At 36.2% G+C, this 17,940-nt stretch overlaps 1 protein-coding gene across 1 annotated transcript; it reads left to right on the plus strand.

The window, feature by feature from the left end:
- The first annotated feature begins 288 nt into the window (after nt 1-288).
- LOC133645201 (protein sprouty homolog 1-like) lies at nt 289-17,616 on the plus strand. Its single transcript, XM_062040071.1, has 2 exons — nt 289-825; nt 16,130-17,616. The coding sequence occupies exon 2, from the start codon at nt 16,185-16,187 to the stop codon at nt 17,145-17,147; it is 963 nt and encodes a 320-aa protein (XP_061896055.1). The 5' UTR covers nt 289-825; nt 16,130-16,184; the 3' UTR covers nt 17,148-17,616.
- The last annotated feature ends 324 nt before the right edge of the window (nt 17,617-17,940 follow it).

Below are 17,940 nucleotides of genomic sequence, written 5' to 3' on the forward strand. Positions count from 1 at the left end.
CCGACTTTCTAGGACGTGTTTTATGCCACTTCTTTTTCTGTCTCATTTTGTCCACCACACTTTTAACGTTGTGCATGAGTGCACAAAGGTGAGTTTTGTTGATGTTATTCACTTGTGTGGAGTGCTAATCAGACATATTTGGTCACTGCATGACTGCAAGCTAATCGATGCTAACATGCTAGCGTCACACATTAGCATGCTAACTGGGAAACAGCTAGCATACACAAAATCAATGATTAATAACGTTAAAATGCACACGGTTAAATATCTTTAACGGATGTATTTAGTTTTGGCCCATTTCACCCGCCGTACTTTTTTGATTGGTACAACAAAAAAAAAGCATCCAGAATGTGGCTAAAAATAACAGCTGTGACGTCACCGCCCCCGCTCCACCTTAACGGCGCGTCCCGTGACGCCGGGAGCGGATGTAATGTATCCTCCGCGAGGGGGCGTGGCCTGGGGACAGCGGCCCCGCCCCCCAGCCATCATTCATTCCGCCGAGCAGGAGCCGAACCTCCGTCACATTCTCGCCTCTTCTCGCTCCGCACGCACTTTGCTCGCCGTCGACGCGCACTTGGCGGACCTCTCCACCCGGGACTCGTACAAGCTTCGTCCCGGACGGACTTCGGCGGCCTTCCCACGCTGAAAAGAAAGAAAAGGAAGACGTGTTTTGGATTTACTGTCTTGCGTCCTCCTGAACTTTGCCAGAAGAAAAGTGCGAGACTAAGAAGTTTGGATTACTGCACGACTTGGAAGGATTTTCCCCCACTTTGGATCTTAGCAACTGGCTGCTTTGATGGATTGGAGCCTCCGGACTACTTTTAGGTAAAAAAAACTTTTTTGTCTCCTCCTTTGCACGCAACTAATTTAACATTTTCCTCGCATTGCCATTTAAAAAGCAGTTAAAAGCGCTTTAAAAAAAAAAAAAAAAAGTCTTTTTAAAGTTGCTTTCGGAGATAAAGTTCCACGCGTGCATGCGTGCTGCGTGCCCCTCCCCCACCGCGCTTGTTTTCATTCATAACTTTTTTTTATTTTTATTTACGTGCCAGACTTTTTTGCAGCGCTTTAATTTGCAAAAGAAAAATATGTTCTAAAAAAAAAAAAAAATCATCAAGTTAAAATCAATCAAGAGAAGCAAATAAATGCGTTAAAGTTTGTTTTGTTCCTCGTTCTTGTAAAAAAAACAAAAAACATTTGTAGTTGTAGAATATTGGTTGGGAAAATGACCAACGTTCAATAGTCACCGTCAGAACCGACCATTTATCAAACGTCGTCAAAAAGCGTGTTGTTTCAACGTTGTATTTGGGTAGTAGAATATTGGTTGGGAAAATTACCAGAATTCAATGGTCAAATTAATGTCACAACCTGACATTGAATAAACGTTGTCAAAAAGCATGATGTTTCAACGTTGTATTTGGGTTGTAGAATATTGGTTGGGAAAATGAACAAAATTCAATGGTCAAATCAACATTAGAACCGGACATTGAATAAACGTGACTAATGACTAAAATTCAATGGTCAACGTAAGAACCCAACATTGATTAAACGTCATCAAAAAGCATGTTGTTTCAACGTTATAGTTGAGTTGTAGAATATTAGTTGGAAAATGACCAACATTCAATGGTCAAATCTACATCAGACCCCGACATTGATTAAACATCACCAAAAAGCATGTTGTTTCAACATGTTGTAGAATATTGGTTGGGAAAATGACCAAAATTTACTCGTCAACGTCAGAACCCAACATCGATTAAACATTGTCAAAAAGCATGTTGTTTCAACATCTTGTAGAATATTGGTTGGGAAAATGACCAACATTCAATGGTTAATGTCAGAACCCAACATTGATCAAACGTTGTCAAAAAGCATGTTGTTTCAACATTATATTTGTGTTGTAGAATATTGGTTGGGAAAATGACCTAAATTCAATGGTCAAATCAACGTCAGAACCCAACATTGATTAAAAGTTGTCAAAAAGCATGTTGTTTCAACATCTTGTAGAATATTGGTTGGGAAAATGACCAAAATTCAATGGTTAACGTCAGAACAAAACATTGATTAAACGTCGTCAAAAAGCATGTAGTTTGAACGTTATATTTGTGTTGTAGAATTTTGGTTGGGAAAATGACCAAAATTCATCGGTCAACGTCAGAACCCTACATTGACTAAAGGTCATCAAAAAGCATGTTGTTTCAACATGTTGTAGAATATTGGTTGGGAAAATGACCAACGTTCAATAGTCACCGTCAGAACCGGCCATTTATCAAACGTCGTCAAAAAGTGTGTTGTTTCAACGTTATATTTGTGTTGTAGAATATTGGTTGGGAAAATGACCAAAATTCAATGTTCAAATCAACGTTAAAATGCATGTTGTTTCAACGTTATATTTGTGTTGTAGAATATTGGTTGGGAAATAACCAAAATTCAATGGTCAAATCAACGTCAGAACCCAACATTGATTAAAAGTTGTCAAAAAGCATGTTGTTTCAACATCTTGTAGAATATTGGTTGGGAAAATGACCAAAATTCAATGGTTAACGTCAGAACAAAACATTGATTAAACGTCGTCAAAAAGCATGTAGTTTGAACGTTATATTTGTGTTGTAGAATTTTGGTTGGGAAAATGACCAAAATTCATCGGTCAACGTCAGAACCCTACATTGACTAAAGGTCATCAAAAAGCATGTTGTTTCAACATGTTGTAGAATATTGGTTGGGAAAATGACCAACGTTCAATAGTCACCGTCAGAACCGACCATTTATCAAACGTCGTCAAAAAGTGTGTTGTTTCAACGTTATATTTGTGTTGTAGAATATTGGTTGGGAAAATGACCAAAATTCAATGTTCAAATCAACGTTAAAATGCATGTTGTTTCAACGTTATATTTGTGTTGTAGAATATTGGTTGGGAAATAACCAAAATTCAATGTTCAAATCAACGTTAAAATGCATGTTGTTTCAACGTTATATTTGTGTTGTAGAATATTGGTTGGGAAAATGACCAAAATTCAATGTTCAAATCAACGTTAAAATGCATGTTGTTTCAACGTTATATTTGTGTTGTAGAATATTGGTTGGGAAATAACCAAAATTCAATGGTCAAATCAACGTCAGAACCCAACATTGATTAAAAGTTGTCAAAAAGCATGTTGTTTCAACATCTTGTAGAATATTGGTTGGGAAAATGACCAAAATTCAATGGTTAACGTCAGAACAAAACATTGATTAAACGTCGTCAAAAAGCATGTAGTTTGAACGTTATATTTGTGTTGTAGAATTTTGGTTGGGAAAATGACCAAAATTCATCGGTCAACGTCAGAACCCTACATTGACTAAAGGTCATCAAAAAGCATGTTGTTTCAACATGTTGTAGAATATTGGTTGGGAAAATGACCAACGTTCAATAGTCACCGTCAGAACCGGCCATTTATCAAACGTCGTCAAAAAGTGTGTTGTTTCAACGTTATATTTGTGTTGTAGAATATTGGTTGGGAAAATGACCAAAATTCAATGTTCAAATCAACGTTAAAATGCATGTTGTTTCAACGTTATATTTGTGTTGTAGAATATTGGTTGGGAAATAACCAAAATTCAATGGTCAAATCAACGTCAGAACCCAACATTGATTAAAAGTTGTCAAAAAGCATGTTGTTTCAACATCTTGTAGAATATTGGTTGGGAAAATGACCAAAATTCAATGGTTAACGTCAGAACAAAACATTGATTAAACGTCGTCAAAAAGCATGTAGTTTGAACGTTATATTTGTGTTGTAGAATTTTGGTTGGGAAAATGACCAAAATTCATCGGTCAACGTCAGAACCCTACATTGACTAAAGGTCATCAAAAAGCATGTTGTTTCAACATGTTGTAGAATATTGGTTGGGAAAATGACCAACGTTCAATAGTCACCGTCAGAACCGACCATTTATCAAACGTCGTCAAAAAGTGTGTTGTTTCAACGTTATATTTGTGTTGTAGAATATTGGTTGGGAAAATGACCAAAATTCAATGTTCAAATCAACGTTAAAATGCATGTTGTTTCAACGTTATATTTGTGTTGTAGAATATTGGTTGGGAAATAACCAAAATTCAATGTTCAAATCAACGTTAAAATGCATGTTGTTTCAACGTTATATTTGTGTTGTAGAATATTGGTTGGGAAAATGACCAAAATTCAATGTTCAAATCAACGTTAAAATGCATGTTGTTTCAACGTTATATTTGTGTTGTAGAATATTGGTTGGGAAATAACCAAAATTCAATGGTCAAATCAACGTCAGAACCCAACATTGATTAAAAGTTGTCAAAAAGCATGTTGTTTCAACATCTTGTAGAATATTGGTTGGGAAAATGACCAAAATTCAATGGTTAACGTCAGAACAAAACATTGATTAAACGTCGTCAAAAAGCATGTAGTTTGAACGTTATATTTGTGTTGTAGAATTTTGGTTGGGAAAATGACCAAAATTCATCGGTCAACGTCAGAACCCTACATTGACTAAAGGTCATCAAAAAGCATGTTGTTTCAACATGTTGTAGAATATTGGTTGGGAAAATGACCAACGTTCAATAGTCACCGTCAGAACCGACCATTTATCAAACGTCGTCAAAAAGTGTGTTGTTTCAACGTTATATTTGTGTTGTAGAATATTGGTTGGGAAAATGACCAAAATTCAATGTTCAAATCAACGTTAAAATGCATGTTGTTTCAACGTTATATTTGTGTTGTAGAATATTGGTTGGGAAATAACCAAAATTCAATGTTCAAATCAACGTTAAAATGCATGTTGTTTCAACGTTATATTTGTGTTGTAGAATATTGGTTGGGAAATAACCAAAATTCAATGTTCAAATCAACGTTAAAATGCATGTTGTTTCAACGTTATATTTGTGTTGTAGAATATTGGTTGGCAAAATGACCAAAATTCAATGTTCAAATCAACGTTAAAATGCATGTTGTTTCAACGTTATATTTGTGTTGTAGAATATTGGTTGGGAAATAACCAAAATTCAATGGTCAAATCAACGTCAGAACCCAACATTGATTAAAAGTTGTCAAAAAGCATGTTGTTTCAACATGTTGTAGAATATTGGTTGGGAAAATGACCAACGTTCAATGGTCAACGTCAGAACCGGCCATTTATCAAACGTCCTCAAAAACTATGATATTTCAACGTTATATTTGTGTTGTAGAATATTGGTTGGGAAAATTACCACAATTCAACAGTCAACGTCAGAACCCAACATTGATCAAACGTTATCAAAAAGCATGTTGTTTCAACGTTATATTTGTGTTGTAGAATATTGGTTGGGAAAATGACCAAAATTCCATGGTCAAATCAACGTCAGAACCCAACATTGATTAAAAGTTGTCAAAAAGCATGTTGTTTCAACATCTTGTAGAATATTGGTTGGGAAAATGACCAAAATTCAATGGTTAACGTCAGAACAAAACATTGATTAAACGTCGTCAAAAAGCATGTAGTTTGAACGTTATATTTGTGTTGTAGAATTTTGGTTGGGAATATGTCCAAAATTCATCGGTCAACGTCAGAACCCTACATTGACTAAAGGTCATCAAAAAGCATGTTGTTTCAACATGTTGTAGAATATTGGTTGGGAAAATGACCAACGTTCAATAGTCACCGTCAGAACCGACCATTTATCAAACGTCGTCAAAAAGTGTGTTGTTTCAACGTTATATTTGTGTTGTAGAATATTGGTTGGGAAAATGACCAAAATTCAATGTTCAAATCAACGTTAAAAAGCATGTTGTTTCAACGTTATATTTGTGTTGTAGAATATTGGTTGGGAAATAACCAAAATTCAATGGTCAAGTCAACGTCAGAACCCAACATTGATTAAAAGTTGTCAAAAAGCATGTTGTTTCAACATGTTGTAGAATATTGGTTAGGAAAATGACCAACGTTCAATGGTCAACGTCAGAACCGGCCATTTATCAAACGTCGTCAAAAACTATGATATTTCAACGTTATATTTGTGTTGTAGAATATTGGTTGGGAAAATTACCACAATTCAACAGTCAACGTCAGAACCCAACATTGATCAAACGTTATCAAAAAGCATGTTGTTTCAACGTTATATTTGTGTTGTAGAATATTGGTTGGGAAAATGACCAAAATTTAATGGTTAACGTCAGAACAAAACATTGATTAAACGTCGTCAAAAAGCATGTTGTTTCAACGTTATGTAGAATATTAGTTGGGAAAATTACCAAAGTTCAATGGTCAACGACAGAACTGGCCATTTATCAAACGTCGTCAAAAAGTATGTTGTTTCAACGTTGTAGAATATTGGTTGGGAAAATGACCAAAATTCAATGTTCAAATCAACGTCAGAACCCAACATTGATTAAACGTCGTCAAAAAGTATGTTGTTTCAACATGTAGAATATTGGTTGGGAAAATGACATAAATTTAATGGTTAACATCAGAACAAAACATTGATTAAACGTTTTTTTATGGGCCGGAATACTAATTTCTTGGTTTCATGGCGGCCGCATTTAAATGTTAACGAGTCATTGACATGCTAATGAGGACGGGAAGTGTTGACGTGCGCGTTGGAGGGGAAGAGGAGTCGGAAGAACGCACAAATAGACGCGATCCCAGCAGGCACGAGACATTGATGCAACGTTGATTATATGTCTAAAACTGACGTTGAAACAACGTTGCAAAATAGCTGCGTTTGTAAACTGAGACAACGTTGATGTCTAACGCTGGATCCACGTTGTTGGTCGGGAAAATTACCATATTTCAATGTGCAAACATTGATTAAACGCCGTCAAAAAGCATGTTGTTTCAACATTGTATTTGTGTTGTAGAATATCCGTTGGAAAAATGACAGAATTTCAATGTCAAATCAACGTTAGAACCCAACATTGATTAAACGCCGTCAAAAAGCATGTTGTTTCAACGTTATGTTTGTGTTATAGAATATTGGTTGGGAAAATGACCAAATTTCAATGTGCAAACATTGATTAAACGTTGTCAAAAAGAACGTTGTTTCAACGTTAATTTTGTGTTGTAGAATATTGGTTGGGAAAATGACCAAATTTCAATGTGCAAACATTGATTAAACGTTGTCAAAAAGCATGTTGTTTCAACGTTAATTTTGTGTTGTAGAATATTGGTTGGGAAAATGACGAAATTTCAATGTGCAAACATTGAATAAACGTCGTCAAAAAGCATGTTGTTTCAACGTTGTGTTTGTGTAGTAGAATATCCGTTGGAAAAATGACAGAATTTCAATGTCAAATCAACGTTAGAACCCGACATTGATTAAACGCCGTCAAAAAGCATGTTGTTTCAACGTTATGTTTGTGTTATAGAATATTGGTTGGGAAAATGACCAAATTTCAATGTGCAAACATTGATTAAACGTTGTCAAAAAGCCTGTTGTTTCAACGTTATGTTTGTGTTATAGAATATTGGTTGGGAAAATGACCAAATTTCAATGTGCAAACATTGAATAAACGTCGTCAAAAAGCATGTTGTTTCAACGTTGTGTTTGTGTAGTAGAATATCCGTTGGAAAAATTACCAAATTTCAATGTCGAATCAACGTTAGAACCCGACATTGATTAAACGCCGTCAAAAAGCATGTTGTTTCAACGTTATGTTTGTGTTATAGAATATTGGTTGGGAAAATGACCAAATTTCAATGTGCAAACATTGATTAAACGTTGTCAAAAAGCATGTTGTTTCAACGTTAATTTTGTGTTGTAGAATATTGGTTGGGAAAATGACCAAATTTCAATGTGCAAACATTGAATAAACGTCGTCAAAAAGCATGTTGTTTCAACGTTGTATTTGTGTTGTAGAATATCCGTTGGAAAAATGACCGAATTTCAATGGTCAAATCAACGTTAGAACCCAACATTGATTAAACGCCGTCAAAAAGAATGTTGTTTCAATGTTATGTTTGTGTTATAGAATATTAGTTGGGAAAATGACCAAATTTCAATGTGCAAACATTGATTAAACGTTGTCAAAAAGCATGTTGTTTCAACGTTAATTTTGTGTTGCAGAATATTGGTTGGGAAAATGACCAAATTTCAATGTGCAAACATTGAATAAACGTCGTCAAAAAGCATGTTGTTTCAACGTTGTGTTTGTGTAGTAGAATATCCGTTGGAAAAATGACCAAATTTCAATGTCAAATCAACGTAAGAACCCAACATTGATTAAACGCCGTCAAAAAGGATGTTGTTTCAATGTTATGTTTGTGTTATAGAATATTAGTTGGAAAAATGACCAAATTTCAATGTGCAAACATTGATTAAACGTTGTCAAAAAGCATGTTGTTTCAACGTTAATTTTGTGTTGTAGAATATTGGTTGGGAAAATGACCAAATTTCAATGTGCAAACATTGAATAAACGTCGTCAAAAAGCATGTTGTTTCAACGTTGTGTTTGTGTAGTAGAATATCCGTTGGAAAAATGACCAAATTTCAATGTGCAAACATTGATTAAACGTTGTCAAAAAGCATGTTGTTTCAACGTTAATTTTGTGTTGTAGAATATTGGTTGGGAAAATGACCAAATTTCAATGTGCAAACATTGAATAAACGTCATCAAAAAGCATGTTGTTTCAACGTAGTGTTTGTGTAGTAGAATATCCGTTGGAAAAATGACCAAATTTCAATGTCAAATCAACGTTAGAACCCGACATTGATTAAACGCCGTCAAAAAGCATGTTGTTTCAACGTTATGTTTGTGTTATAGAATATTAGTTGGGAAAATGACCACATTTCAATGTGCAAACATTGATTAAACGTTGTCAAAAAGCATGTTGTTTCAACGTTAATTTTGTGTTGCAGAATATTGGTTGGGAAAATGACCAAATTTCAATGTGCAAACATTGAATAAACGTCGTCAAAAAGCATGTTGTTTCAACGTTGTGTTTGTGTAGTAGAATATCCGTTGGAAAAATGACCAAATTTCAATGTCAAATCAACGTAAGAACCCAACATTGATTAAACGCCGTCAAAAAGGATGTTGTTTCAATGTTATGTTTGTGTTATAGAATATTAGTTGGAAAAATGACCAAATTTCAATGTGCAAACATTGATTAAACGTTGTCAAAAAGCATGTTGTTTCAACGTTAATTTTGTGTTGTAGAATATTGGTTGGGAAAATGACCAAATTTCAATGTGCAAACATTGAATAAACGTCGTCAAAAAGCATGTTGTTTCAACGTTGTGTTTGTGTAGTAGAATATCCGTTGGAAAAATGACCAAATTTCAATGTGCAAACATTGATTAAACGTTGTCAAAAAGCATGTTGTTTCAACGTTAATTTTGTGTTGTAGAATATTGGTTGGGAAAATGACCAAATTTCAATGTGCAAACATTGAATAAACGTCATCAAAAAGCATGTTGTTTCAACGTAGTGTTTGTGTAGTAGAATATCCGTTGGAAAAATGACCAAATTTAAATGTCAAATCAACGTTAGAACCCGACATTGATTAAACGCCGTCAAAAAGCATGTTGTTTCAACGTTATGTTTGTGTTATAGAATATTAGTTGGGAAAATGACCACATTTCAATGTGCAAACATTGATTAAACGTTGTCAAAAAGCATGTTGTTTCAACGTTAATTTTGTGTTGTAGAATATTGGTTGGGAAAATGACCAAATTTCAATGTGCAAACATTGAATAAACGTCGTCAAAAAGCATGTTGTTTCAACGTTGTGTTTGTGTAGTAGAATATCCGTTGGGAAAATGACCACATTTCAATGTCAAATCAACGTTAGAACCCGACATTGATTAAACGCCGTCAAAAAGTATGTTGTTTCAACATTGTATTTGTGTTGTAGAATATCCGTTGGAAAAATGACAGAATTTCAATGTCAAATCAACGTTAGAACCCAACATTGATTAAACGCCGTCAAAAAGAATGTTGTTTCAATGTTATGTTTGTGTTATAGAATATTAGTTGGGAAAATGACCAAATTTCAATGTGCAAACATTGATTAAACGTTGTCAAAAAGCATGTTGTTTCAACGTCAATTTTGTGTTGTAGAATATTGGTTGGGAAAATGACCAAATTTCAATGTGCAAACATTGAATAAACGTCGTCAAAAAGCATGTTGTTTCAACGTTGTGTTTGTGTAGTAGAATATCCGTTGGAAAAATGACCAAATTTCAATGTCAAATCAACGTTAGAACCCGACATTGATTAAACGCCGTCAAAAAGCATGTTGTTTCAACGTTGTGTTTGTGTTATAGAATATTGGTTGGGAAAATGACCAAATTTCAATGTGCAAACATTGATTAAACGTTGTCAAAAAGCATGTCGTTTCAACGTTAATTTTGTGTTGTAGAATATTGGTTGGGAAAATGACCAAATTTCAATGTGCAAACATTGAATAAACGTCGTCAAAAAGCATGTTGTTTCAACGTTGTGTTTGTGTAGTAGAGCGGGGATTAAATGACCGAATTTCAATGGTCAAATCAACGTTAGAACCCAACATTGAATAAACGCCGTCAAAAAGCATGTTATGTTTGTGTCATAGAATATTGGTCAGGAAAATTACCAAAATTCAATGGTCAACATCTGACATTGAATAAACGTCGCCAAAAAGCATGTTGTTTCAACGTTGTGTTTGTGTTGTAAAATATTGGTTGGAAAAATGACTGAATTTCAATGGTCCAATCAACGTTAGAACCCGACATTGATTAAACGCCGTCAAAAAGCATGTTGTTTCAACGTTGTGTTGTAGAATATTGGTTGGGAAAATGACCAAATTTCAATGTTCAAACATTGAAAAAACGTTGTCAAAAAGCATGTTGTTTCAACGTTGTAGTTGTGTTGTAGAATATTGGTTGGGAAAATGACCAAATTTCAATGTTCAAACATTGAATAAACGTCGTCAAAAGGTATGTTGTTTCAACGTTGAATTTGAGTTGTAGAATATCGTTTGGAAAAATTACCGAATTTCAATGGTCAAATCAACGTTAGAACCTGACATTGAATAAACGTCGTCAAAAAGAATGTTGTTTCAACGTTGTATTTGGGTAGTAGAATATTGGTTGGGAAAATGACCAAAATTCAATGGTCCACGTCAAGATCTGACATTGAATAAACGCCGTCAAAAAGCATGTTGTTTCAACAATGTAGTTGTGTTGTAGAATATTGGTTGGGAAAATGACCAAATTTCAATGTTCAAACATTGAATAAACGTCGTCAAAAGGTATGTTGTTTCAACGTTGAATTTGAGTTGTAGAATATCGTTTGGAAAAATTACCGAATTTCAATGGTCAAATCAACGTTAGAACCTGACATTGAATAAACGCCGTCAAAAAGCACGTTGTTTCAACGTTGTATTTGGGTTGTAGAATATTGGTTGGGAAAATGACCAAAATTCAATGGTCCACGTCAAGATCTGACATTGAATAAACGCCGTCAAAAAGCATGTTGTTTTAGCGTTGTATTTGGGTTGTAGAATATTGGTTGGGAAAATGAACAAAATTCAATGGTCAAATCAACATTAGAACCGGACATTGAATAAACGTCGTCAAAAAGAATGTTGTTTCAACGTTGTATTCGGGTAGTAGAATATTGGTTGGGAAAATGACCAAAATTCAATGATCCACGTCAAGATCTGACATTGAATAAACGCCGTCAAAAAGCATGTTGTTTCAACGTTGTATTTGGGTTGTAGAATATTGGTTGGGAAAATGACCAAAATTCAATGATCCACGTCAAGATCTGACATTGAATAAACGCCGTCAAAAAGCATGTTGTTTCAACGTTGTATTTGGGTTGTAGAATATTTGTTGGGAAAATGAACAAAATTCAATGGTCAAATCAACATTAGAACCGGACATTGAATAAACGTCGTCAAAAAGAATGTTGTTTCAACGTTGTATTTGGGTAGTAGAATATTCGTTGGGAAAATTACCAGAATTGAATGGTCAAATTAATGTCACAACCTGACATTGAATAAACGTCCGCAAAAAGCATGTTGTTTCAACGTTGTATTTGGGTTGTAGAATATTGGTTGGGAAAATGAACAAAATTCAATGGTCAAATCAACATTAGAACCGGACATTGAATAAACGTGACTAATGACTAAAATTCAATGGTCAACGTAAGAACCCAACATTGATTAAACGTCATCAAAAAGCATGTTGTTTAAACGTTATAGTTGAGTTGTAGAATATTAGTTGGAAAATGACCAACATTCAATGGTCAAATCTACATCAGACCCCGACATTGGTTAAACATCACCAAAAAGCATGTTGTTTCAACATGTTGTAGAATATTGGTTGGGAAAATGACCAAAATTTACTGGTCAGCGTCAGAACCCAACATTGATTAAACGTTGTCAAAAAGCATGTTGTTTCAACGTCTTGTAGAATATTGGTTGGGAAAATGACCAACATTGAATGGTTAATGTCAGAACCCAACATTGATCAAACGTTGTCAAAAAGCATGTTGTTTCAACGTTATATTTGTGTTGTAGAATATTGGTTGGGAAAATGACCTAAATTCAATGGTCAAATCAACGTCAGAACCCAACATTGATTAAAAGTTGTCAAAAAGCATGTTGTTTCAACATCTTGTAGAATATTGGTTGGGAAAATGACCAAAATTCAATGGTTAACGTCAGAACAAAACATTGATTAAACGTCGTCAAAAAGCATGTAGTTTGAACGTTATATTTGTGTTGTAGAATTTTGGTTGGGAAAATGACCAAAAACCATCGGTCAACGTCAGAACCCAACATTGACTAAAGGTCATCAAAAAGCATGTAGTTTCAACATGTTGTAGAATATTGGTTGGGAAAATGACCAACGTTCAATAGTCACCGTCAGAACCGACCATTTATCAAACGTCGTCAAAAAGTGTGTTGTTTCAACGTTATATTTGTGTTGTAGAATATTGGTTGGGAAAATGACCAAAATTCAATGTTCAAATCAACGTTAAAAAGCATGTTGTTTCAACGTTATATTTGTGTTGTAGAATATTGGTTGGGAAATAACCAAAATTCAATGGTCAAGTCAACGTCAGAACCCAACATTGATTAAAAGTTGTCAAAAAGCATGTTGTTTCAACATGTTGTAGAATATTGGTTGGGAAAATGACCAACGTTCAATGGTCAACGTCAGAACCGGCCATTTATCAAACGTCGTCAAAAAGTATGATATTTCAACGTTATATTTGTGTTGTAGAATATTGGTTGGGAAAATGACCAAAATTTAATGGTTAACGTCAGAACAAAACATTGATTAAACGTCGTCAAAAAGCATGTTGTTTCAACGTTATGTAGAATATTAGTTGGGAAAATTACCAAAGTTCAATGGTCAACGACAGAACTGGCCATTTATCAAACGTCGTCAAAAAGTATGTTGTTTCAACGTTATATTTGGGTTGTAGAATATTGGTTGGGAAAATGACCAAAATACAATGTTCAAATCAACGTCAGAACCCAACATTGATTAAACGTCGTCAAAAAGTATGTTGTTTCAACATGTAGAATATTGGTTGGGAAAATGACATACATTTAATGGTTAACATCAGAACAAAACATTGATTAAACGTCGTCAAAAAGCATGTTGTTTCAACGTTATATTTGTGTTGTAGAATATTGGTTGGGAAAATGACCAAAATTTAATGGTTAACGTCAGAACAAAACATTGATTAAACGTCGTCAAAAAGCATGTTGTTTCAACGTTATGTAGAATATTAGTTGGGAAAATTACCAAAGTTCAATGGTCAACGACAGAACTGGCCATTTATCAAACGTCGTCAAAAAGTATGTTGTTTCAACGTTATATTTGGGTTGTACAATATTGGTTGGGAAAATGACCAAAATACAATGTTCAAATCAACGTCAGAACCCAACATTGATTAAACGTCGTCAAAAAGTATGTTGTTTCAACATGTAGAATATTGGTTGGGAAAATGACATGAATTTAATGGTTAACATCAGAACAAAACATTGATTAAACGTCGTCAAAAAGCATGTTGTTTCAATGTTGTATTTGTGTTGTAGAATATTGGTTGGGAAAATGACCAAAATTCAACGGTCAACGTCAGAACCCAACATTGATTAAAAGTTGTCAAAAAGCATGTTGTTTCAACGTTATATTTGTGTTATAGAATATTGGTTGAGAAAATGACTAAAATTCAATGTTCAAATCAACGTAAAAAGTATGTTGTTTCAACGTTATATTTGTGTTGTAGAACGTCAACGTCAGAACTAGGGATGTCCGATAATGGCTTTTTGCCGATATTCCGATATTGTCCGACTCTTTAATTACCGATACCGATATCGACCGATACCGATATCAACCGATATATGCAGTCGTGGAATTAACACATTATTATGCCTAATTTGGACAACCAGGTATGGTGAAGATAAGGTACTTTTTTTTTTTTAATTAGTAAAATAAGATAAATAATTAAAAACATTTTCTTGAATAAAAAAGAAAGTACAACAATATAAAAACAGTTACATAGAAACTAGTAATGAATGAAAATGAGTAAAATGAACTGTTAAAGGTTAGTACTATTAGTGGAGCAGCAGCACGCACAATCATGTGTGCTTACGGACTGTATCCCTTGCAGACTGTATTGATATATATTGATATATAATGTAGGAACCAGAATATTGATAGCAGAAAGAAATGGGGGGAGGGAGGTTTTTTGGGTTGGTGCACTAATTGTAAGTGTATCTTGTGTTTTTATGTTGATTTAATTAAAAAGAAAACCAAAAAAAAAACGATACGATAATAAAAAAAACGATACCGCTAATTTCCGATATTACATTTTAACGAATTTATCGGCCGATAATATCGGCTGGCCGATATTATCGGACATCCCTAATTAGTAGTATTTTTTTAGTAGTATAATATAAGTAATATACATAGTTAAGTAAAAAATGTGTATATTTGTATGTTAGTAGTATTGTAGTACTACTATAATATAAGTAATATACATAGTAAAGCATAAAAGTAGTATATTTGTATATTAGTAGTATTGTAGTACTACTATAATATAAGTAATATACATAGTAAAGTATAAAAGTAGTATATTTGTATATTAGTAGTATTGTAGTACTACTATAATATAAGTAATATACATAGTAAAGTATAAATGTAGTATATTTGTATATTAGTAGTATTGTAGATGTAGTATAATATAAGTAATATACATAGTAAAGTATACAATTTGTATATCTATATATTAGTAGTATTGTAGTACTACTATAATATTAGTAATATACATAGTAAAGTATAAAAGTAGTATATTTGTATATTAGTAGTATTGTAGTACTACTATAATATTAGTAATATACATAGTAAAGTATAAAAGTAGTATATTTGTATATTAGTAGTATTGTAGTAGTACTATAAGGTAAGTAATATACATAGTAAAGTATAAAATTTGTATATTTGTATATTAGTAGTAGGGATGTCCGATAATGGCTTTTTGCCGATATCCGATATTCCGATATTGTCCAACTCTTTAATTACCGATACCGATATCGACCGATACCGATATCAACCGATATATGCAGTCGTGGAATTAACACATTATTATGCCTAATTTGGACAACCATGTATGGTGAAGATAAGGTACTTTTTAAAAAAAAATAATAAAATATGATAACTAAATTAAAAACATTTTCTTGAATAAAAAATAAAGTACAACAATATAAAAACAGTTACATAGAAACTAGTAATGAATGAAAATGAGTAAAATGAACTGTTAAAGGTTAGTACTATTAGTGGACACAATCATGTGTGCTTACGGACTGTATCCCTTGCAGACTGTATTGATATATATTGATATATAATGTAGGAAGCAGAATATTGATAACAGAAAGAAATGGGGGGAGGGAGGTTTTTTGGGTTGGTGCACTAATTGTAAGTGTATCTTGTGTTTTTTATGTTGATTTAATTTTTTAAAATAAACGATACCGATAATAAAAAAAACGATACCGATAATTTCCGATATTACATTTTAACACATCTCTAGTTAGAACCGAATCTTGATTAAACGTCGTCAAAAAGTATGTTGTTCATGTTTAAGTCCTCAACGTTGTTTCAATGTCTGCCGGGGACAAAAAGCAGGATTAACTTGTCCTTCTGCGGCAGGTTCTCCGATGCACGCCAAGTCCACGGTGAATGTCGGAAGTGGTGATCCCCCCAGATGGAGCTCCAAAGTCAACATGGCCCCGGCGGTTCGTTAGCGCTGATCCGGCAGCCTTCCCAGAGGTCGGATTACGAGCGGGACTTCCAGCATGCCGCCATCCTCTCCCTGGACCAGATCAAGGCCATCCGCTCCAGCAACGAGTACACGGAGGGGCCCTCGGCTGCGGCGCGGCGGCCCCCGGCGCCCCGCATGCCGCCCAGGCCCCAGGAGAAGCAGGAGAGGACTCACGAGGTCATCCTGGTCAATGTGAACAACAACTATGAGCGCCGGGGGTCCGGGCACCACCACCATCACCATCACCACCACGGTGGTCCCCGGGTGCCGGGGCTGAGTCGCTCCACCAGCACGGGGAGCGCCGCCAGCTCCGGGAGCAACGGCAGCGCCTCCTCCGAGCAGGGACTCCTGGCTCGCTCGCCCCCCGCCAGGCCGGGCTCGGAGCGGCCCGTGCGGACCCAACCCAAGCCGAGCGCCCTTTTCCCCCCGCCCCCTCTTAAACCGGACTCCGCCAAGGGAGCCTGGGCGCCCGCCGCCGGGCACCAGTTCATCTGCGAGCGCTGCGGCAAGTGCAAATGCGGCGAGTGCACGGCGCCCCGCGCCCTCCCGGCGTGCCTGGCGTGCGGCGGCCAGTGCCTGTGCTCGGCGGAGAGCGCGCTGGAGCACGGCACCTGCATGTGCCTGGTGAAGGGCGCCTTCTACCACTGCTCCAACGACGACGAGGGCGACTCCTGCGCCGACCACCCCTGCTCGCCGTCGCACTCGCACTGCTGCCCGCGCTTCCTCTGCATGGGGCTGATGTCGCTGCTCTTCCCCTGCCTGCTGTGCTACCCGCCCGTCAAGGGCTGCCTGCGGGCGTGCCAGGGCTGCTACGACCGCGCCAAGCGCCCCGGCTGCCGCTGCAAGAACTCCAACACCGTGTACTGCAAGCTGGAGAGCTGGGCGCCGCCGCGCAAGCCCTCCTGATCGCCGCAAAAGACGACACGGGCGAATGTTTACGGAACATTCCAAGGAGTAACCACTCGAGTCTTCTCTCCTGGATCCGGGTTTTACACACCAGTGTTTGCCTTAAGCCCCGCCCCCCCCTCCTCTCACCTGTGAAGGACCATCTTGTCGGCCATGATGTAGCTAACAGCAGCTGACGTTGCATTATTGCAATATTACCTTCCCTTGTGTACATTGTAAGCTGAAACAAAACACCCATAAGAGGAATAATTCTGGCTATTTTTCTCTCTCCAAATGTCTGTTTTTTTGTTTTGTTGTTGTTGTACAAAATATTTATTATGTGAAGCTCTATTATTTTATGATATTTATTGCAAGAGACAGTCTTAAATGTTACTCCATGTCTGAATTATAACAAGAACTATCGAATACTTAGTGAACGAGGGCGGCACAAAAGTAAAAAAAAGTATGTTAACTTTAATGCAGAAAAATATATGAATGAAAAAAAAAACGGTGTGTTTGTCTTGATTGTGGCGGCCATGTTTGTTACAGGAAGTGGCTCAGCTGCCGGCGCAACCCGAGCGGGATGTCCCCTGCCGGCGGGGGCCACCTGTTCAAAGATAATAAAACGCCAAGCGTCAGTGTGCGGCTTTTATGGCCCCGCACCCCCCTTCACTCGCCCCATTTGTCCGCCTCTCTTTGTCACGGAATTTATCACTGACCCCCACCTCCGACTGGCCCCCGGGGGGGGGATGAGGTCATCGCTTTGAAAGTCCGCCAGCAAAAACCAACACAAAACCGGGGGGAATTTAAAGAG

The sequence above is a fragment of the Entelurus aequoreus genome, linkage group LG28 (assembly GCF_033978785.1).
Source record: "Entelurus aequoreus isolate RoL-2023_Sb linkage group LG28, RoL_Eaeq_v1.1, whole genome shotgun sequence".
Taxonomy (NCBI): Eukaryota; Metazoa; Chordata; class Actinopteri; order Syngnathiformes; family Syngnathidae; genus Entelurus; species Entelurus aequoreus.

Excerpts from the sequence above, each read along its gene's own strand:
- LOC133645201 (XM_062040071.1), top strand. The coding sequence starts at position 16,185 with ATGGAGCTCCAAAGTCAACATGGCCCCGGCGGTTCGTTAGCGCTGATC.